Source organism: Podarcis cretensis (assembly GCF_951804945.1).
Source record: "Podarcis cretensis genome assembly, chromosome: 10".
NCBI lineage: Eukaryota > Metazoa > Chordata > Lepidosauria > Squamata > Lacertidae > Podarcis > Podarcis cretensis.
This window is the reverse complement of record NC_137179.1, coordinates 71830374-71837245: the sequence shown is the minus strand read 5'-3', so window position 1 is coordinate 71837245 and position 6872 is coordinate 71830374. Positions and strand designations below refer to the sequence as shown.

At 41.0% G+C, this 6872-nt stretch overlaps 1 protein-coding gene across 2 annotated transcripts in view; it reads right to left on the bottom strand.

Moving 5' to 3' along the window:
• The window catches only part of FBXL13 (F-box and leucine rich repeat protein 13), an 80114-nt gene that overhangs the window by 58237 nt on the left and 15005 nt on the right, over positions 1 to 6872 (bottom strand). For both annotated transcript variants that reach the window (XM_079993616.1, XM_079993615.1), the window contains exons 7-9: positions 6577 to 6774; positions 5463 to 5558; positions 3483 to 3618 (exon numbers count right to left, since the gene is read on the bottom strand). In XM_079993616.1, coding sequence (XP_079849742.1) covers positions 3483 to 3618; positions 5463 to 5558; positions 6577 to 6774 — 430 coding nt within the window. The remainder of the gene's footprint in view (positions 1 to 3482; positions 3619 to 5462; positions 5559 to 6576; positions 6775 to 6872) is intronic.

Here is a 6872-nt window from a genome sequence, read left to right as displayed (position 1 = left end):
AACTATGTCCCCGCTGTGGAAGGACATGTGGATCCAGAATTGGCCTCCACAGTTACTTACAGACTCCTTGTTAAAACCGTGTTCATGGAAGACAATCTTACTCGGCTACGAGTGATCACCGAAGAGAGATAGTAGAAGGGTTAAAGCAGGTGAATGAGACCTGAGCCTATTTAGACATAATAGTACTCAGTTTTGGGTTTTCAGAATGATTTGGTTCAGAAGGGGATAAACAATCACACGAAAATAAAATAAATCAGATATTCTACAGTCACTCACAAATGGAGTATCTTCAGCTGATGTGCTCCTAACATAGGACGTGTTTTGGCATGGAATGGCAGAGCTTTCCCAAGGTAATGTGACAAAAAAAATCTCAATACCACCCTATTTGATGTAGGGTGTCGGAAGGGTGCAATCCAGACTAATCTGTATCATAGGGTTGTTGAGAGGTTAAAATAGAAAGGGGGAGAACAACGTGTGCCACCTTGCAGTCCTTGGAAGAAAAGCGGGATATCAATGTAATAAATAAATAAAAATATTGACTTATATAAAGAAGGAAAATATTGAAACTCTATGTTCTCTGCAGAGGAAAAATGTACATCAGTTCTGATCAGTCATGACATTTGTCCCACAGTACAAAACTGGTGACTGACAAACCAATGATGTAAATTCAGATTCAAGGAAAATCCACTATCTTTCCTACATCAATGAAACTATCAAGGCGTGAGCCAAGCATAGGATTAAGATCAACTTCAACTTTAATCTGTAGCCTCATCATAGCTGCAAGAATGCTTTGAATTGAAAAAAGCTGCTTGTAAACTCTAGCAGAGCTTCACAAACTGAAAATACTCCTCCAATAACCCTAAAGGTTCACATGTGTTATTTGGCTTGAAAATCATTTTCTGGAATCCAAAGAGCCTACATGAATTATACCCGGGGGCTGATTTATCTTTATAGCTATAGCCCCTGGAATATTGCTCTGGGGGATCCTCAGTTCTTCAGGAATACCTTCGGGTGGGGCACAAGGAGCTCTGGCAGGAAGAGGGAATAGCTAGCTAGGGTCGTGTGTGTAACACTTACACTCTCTCCCTCACCGCTCCAAATTAAAATGAAATAGACAGAAAACTGGCAACTTACCTTTAAATTTTCTGTAAAGTTGTCCAGGAATGCCTCCTGTTTTTTTTACTTTTATTCCTTTACACTGTAATCCTATACACATATATTCAGAAGTCCCCATGAGTTCTGTGGTGCCTCGCAAGATGAAAAGAATCCGTTCCGCGATTCTCTTCGTCTAGCGGTCTTTTCGTCTTGCGAAGCAACCCTATTAGCGGCTTAGCGGCTTAGCGCTATTAGCGGCTTAGCGGCTATTAGCGGCTTAGCGGCTTAGAAAAAGGGAGAAAAAATCGAAAAAAATCGCAAGACTCGCAAGACGTTTTCGTCTTGCGAAGCAAGCCTATAGGGAAATTCGTCTTGCGAAGCGCCTCGAAAAATGGAAAACCCTTTCGTCTAGCGGGTTTTTCATCTTGCAAGGCATTTGTCTTGCGGGGCACCACTGTATGTGGCACAGGACTTCAGCACAGCAGTATTTTCTACAGTGATCTCAAGTATTGAAGAACTGACTACTAAGAGGGAAATACCTTCCTGTGGGTCCAAAGTAAGATGCAGGTGCCTGGCTAAATTTTAAAAGTTGAAACTTACAAAATATCTTTAAATATCCGTTATGCCCCCCCCCCCCCCGGAAACGGTCTTAGTTATTCACAGTATAGAAAGACAGGAAAGGATGACAAGGCAGATATTGGACTCAGAATAACACAGCTGTTGTTGTTGGGGGTGGGCTGGATTTACAGGCAACTTGAAGCCAGTTGCTGCAGGAAAAGAGTCTGCAACACTACAGAGTAAAAGAAAAATGGGAGGGATCTAATGTTTGACATTTGAAGCTGCAGCCCAGAAGCCAAACAGGTTCCAGGGGAATAAAGTGTTACTTCAGTGGCTAATAAAGTCTAAAACTGCTGAAATAGAAAAATGAGTGAATCCTGAATGGCCCCACAGAATTGCTAGAACAGGAAATGGGAACCTTAAACAGGCAGCGGAATTGTGTTAAAGCAGCAGTGCATTTTTTTATTTACTAGAAAGATTCATGGCTAAATTGGTAAATAATTATTCTTCCTAATCGGCCAAAGAAAAGTTCAGAAACTGGAATTTAGCATGAGAAATAGCTTTGAAAAGATAACTAGCTCTATAACTAACCTTCTTCAACTGGCAATTCATGGATGAATAATTAATTAATTACAATATGCCCAAGAAAGTGGGGACATCAAAAAGGGTATATAGACCTGAATTGTAGCAGTAGGACTAGTGGTGGCCGTGACTCAAAATGAAATCTGAAAAATAACTTAAAATAGGGAAGTGTTTCGCTTTGTTCCTAAATTATTATTTTTTAAAAACCTACCTCAATTGAGCCATGATACAGTTTATTGGCACAAAAACTTAATCATCAAGGGAAAGGGGAGGATGCACAATTCTCAGCTACAATTCTAGCTATTTAGATGTTGCTGATGGTCTGTTTAATAGCAGTCCTCTTATATTCTCAGAGGAATCGGAGGATATGAATTGAGCAGCCTGCAGTAAATAATTTGGAGGTGCAGTTGGCTGCCAACCTATCTAGTGAACATAGGAACTAGCCTGTAAGTCCTTATCCCCAGGGCTTCTTAAGAAAGTCCCATGGAATTTTGCTTGGCATCCACCTCTGCTTACTCTTAACTATGGTTCCACTCTGAGGTCCAATCTAGTTATGAGAAATGAAAATGTAAAAATAACCCCCCCCCCACAAACAACCACAGAGCATAAGAAGAAGAATTTGCTACAAAGACAGCAAAAACCCAAAACTGGGTAAGATTGTCAGGTGGGAAGAAAAAACAAATACTGAGCCTTCACTTGGATTATTTACTCTGCACTCTGCCCTTGCTGCTTATTCTCCAGGCCAACCAACACTGAGATGACTGGCTGAAGCATCTGCAGTTGAAAGTGTGGTTGTCTCACAAGTCTCAAGCTGAGTGATCTCCAGCAGTGCTGGCCTACAGCTAGCTTGGTTCCTTCTCCTTACCCCTTGCTAGTTACAAAAGAATAACCCTCATCTGGGAACTTCATTTGGGGCCCCAAAGTATGTGAATTTACATAATTGTAAACCTATTATACATTTTTCTGAATACAGGGGTACCTCTGGATGCGAACGGGATCCGTTCCATCTGCGGGTTGCGATTGGCCACTTCCGCGCATGCGCACGATGTCATTTTGAGCATCTGCGCATGCGCAAGTGGCAAAACCCAGAAGTAATGCGTTCCATTACTTCCAGGTCGCCGCGGAGCGCAACCCAAAAATGCTCAATCTGAAACATATTCAACCCAAGGTATGACTGTATTTCAAAAAGATGGACACATAAACAGCAAGACAATTAAAAGAAATTAGAAATTTAATAAAATGCTTACCAATATTTTTAAAAGTAAACCAATAAAGAGTAGAACAACCACGAAGATTCAAATTCAGCACATTAGTATGCCACTTCAGCAAAATATTTCCAGCTATGTTATCTTTAATCTTCTCTTTTACTGCAGAAAAATTAATCTAAACAGAAAATATATTCTGATATAATTAACAACGAAGAGTTTTATACATTACAAATGTTAAGGTTCATTAAATCTGTCATCCTAAAAATACAAACAATTGTTTCACTTCTGGAAGGTTCAGGAGAATCAAATGAAAATACATTGAAGTCCAGTGACAACAGGATATGGGTAGAGATATACAGGACAATATCTATGCTAAATCTAGGAATCTTCCCAATACAGAGGCAGAAATTATGTGCTTCATATGCCTACAAATGCCTAGTACTGGGGTAAAGTTTCAGCCCGCAATATTGTGGCACATTGGGATAGTACTTTTTTTGGGGGGTGTAATCTTTCAATGAGATTGACACAAGATTTTATTTCTTCTTAATTTAAAACAAAGCTGAGTCATTACTCCAAGTCAGCTGCACTTGATGTCATTTCCATGAAACATTCTGGCCCCAATTTCCAAAATGCTTGGCAGCCTAGCTACTGAGCACAGCTAAGCAGCCACTTGAAGAAGCAGCTTAGCTTAGTTTTAAGCTTGGAGAAAGAAATTCTCCCAAACTTGTGAAAGATGATATTCTAGGGAAAGAGGTGGGGATTATGGAGAGCCCTTCAAATGTTCATTGTTAGGAATCATTCACATTTTCCATATTTACTATTCATAAATTATTCATCTGTCTTTCACTGTTTTTCTAATCACTTTTGTTTTTTTTGCAGTCTTCTACTGATTTAGTTTGTGGGACGCAGGTGGCGCTGTGGGTTAAAGCCTCAGCGCCTAGGACTTGCCGATCGAAAGGTCGGCGGTTCGAATCCCTGCAGCGGGGTGCGGTCCCGCTGCTCGGTCCCAGCGCCTGCCAACCTAGCAGTTCGAAAGCACCTCCGGGTGCAAGTAGATAAATAGGGACCGCTTACCAGCGGGAAGGTAAACGGCGTTTCCGTGTGCGGCTCTGGCTCGCCAGAGCAGCGATGTCACGCTGGCCACGTGACCCGGAAGTGTCTCCGGACAGCGCTGGCCCCTGGCCTCTTAAGTGAGATGGGCGCACAACCCCAGAGTCTGTCAAGACTGGCCCGTACGGGCAGGGGTACCTTTACCTTTACCTTTTTACTGATTTAGTTGTGGGCCAGATTCAACTAATGAGTCCTACTATTACAACAATGTACCAGTTATAATGTTCTTTGCCTTCTTGGGCTTGCCGCAGCTAATCAGTAATGTTGAGGCTTGCTTTTGCACAGTGGTAGCATATTCCTCCTGCACAGCCAATGAATGCCGATTCCCACCCAGCAATCTTCAGCACCTGCTAAAGCAGCAGTGGTCCCCCCAACCCCTTGACTGAGATCTAGGGTTCTGCACAAAAGATTGTGGGCTCAGACCCCATGCTTTTCCTTGACACTCCTGTCTGAACAGCCCTGGAAAAGGCACGGGAGGCTGCATGGGGAAGGGAGAATTGGATAAAAATCTATCTCCAGCCTCTGTTGGATTGAAGCCCTTTTTCAAGAACAAAGGGGGCCCTTAGGCTCTAAAACTTTGCCATCAATTTACATTAATCCCTCAAACATATGGGAAATACAATTTTTGATTGCTTTTGGAATATTAGATAGCCAAATCAAAATTAGTTTATCTCTATCCAAAATGCGTATGTTTAAATAAGAGACTATAAGAAAATTACGTCTATGCAACAATTCTAGCCAAAGCAATCATTATCATATGATACATAACTATTCTCTGACAGCACTATTAAATTTGAAGGACAATAGGCTAATTTAACAAGGAGGACCATTATTTATTGGGTTTTCTCTTCAATTCATTTTTTTAAAAAAAACTGGTACTAAATCTTGGTTTCAAGCATCTGTACTTACATTACTCCATACTGAACCCATTTGTGTCATTGCTTTCCAATTTCGGTTAACCTGAGCACATCTTGCCAAATCAATTATAGTTAAATAATGGAAGATCTAATTTCAAAACACAAAAACACAGTAACATGCAAAGCATTACTTAAGCTTAAAACTTGTCCATTGTTGATCTTTAGCTTTTAGATTTCTCCTGGTTCAAAAAATATAGCTGCAGCATAGTGCTCTGCAATCCATGCCCATTTCCAATTGCTGCATGTAACGTTTCTCCCACCACTGATATGTCTTTTGGAGCAGCACTGTATCCGAGTATTCCTTTTTCAGATGTCTCATCACTCTCAAGTGTTACTAGGATATCTAATCCTATGACATTTAGGATAACTACTCAGAGTGATTCACCTCTTGTCATTTTACAATGAATATCCCTCCCCAACCACCCCAACTCACATTTTCTCCACAAGATCAACACTTGAAGGGATTCTTCTGTCTTAATGACCCCCCTCAACTTGAGCTGGGGGTTACTTCCACCTCTCTAACCTGGTGGGAGTGCACAGGGTGGATGCTTGCCATCGAGAAACCCAATGAACAGTAGGAAATATATAAGTTTATTTCACTCCCCACGCCACCCACTGCCCCTGCTGCTTTGCGATAAAGTGTACATAAGTGGCAGCTTAGTACTGTTTAAAAACTTAATACTGCAGGTAGAACATTCTAACTGGAGAGTGTCCATAACAGATGATGATGATGATGATGATGATGATGATGATGATGATAATTTATTATTTATACCCCGCCCATCTGGCTGGGTTTCCCCAGCCACTCTGGGCGGCTTCCAAAAGAATATTAAAATACTGTGATACATCAAACATTAAAAGCTTCCCATAGATAAAAAGAACTATGTCTGAGGCTCCACTAATTGGGACTCATGGCTCCAAAAAACTTGATCAAAGCTCCTGCCCTGCACTTTTCCAGGTTCTGGCAAACCTACTATATCTGCAGTGGGAGGTTGGTATCTGCTAGTCAATTTTGTGCCTTTTGCTGCCTTCAGGCTTCTCCCTTGTGGACATACCTGAGCCTTCAGAGAAGCTTGAATTAAACCTATTAAACTGTGCTTACTAACCTGGGCCACTGCTCTTTCTGGCAGTTTTGCCATATGATCTCTGCCTGATTTTATAGGTGGTGCTGATATATAATCTTCATGCCAATGTTTTAAAGAGTGACTTTTTTCTTTATCCTGTTTCTCATGCTTTTCATGTCTTTCACGTTTTTCACCATGATAGTCAACACTAAGAAAATCTTCAGAATCTTCTACTATTTGCTGCCAAATGTACACAAAAAGGACAACAAAGTTAAGTTATTCAAACTACAGTCTGGTTTTGACAAATGTAAGAAATCAGTTCTCAAACTACATGAGAC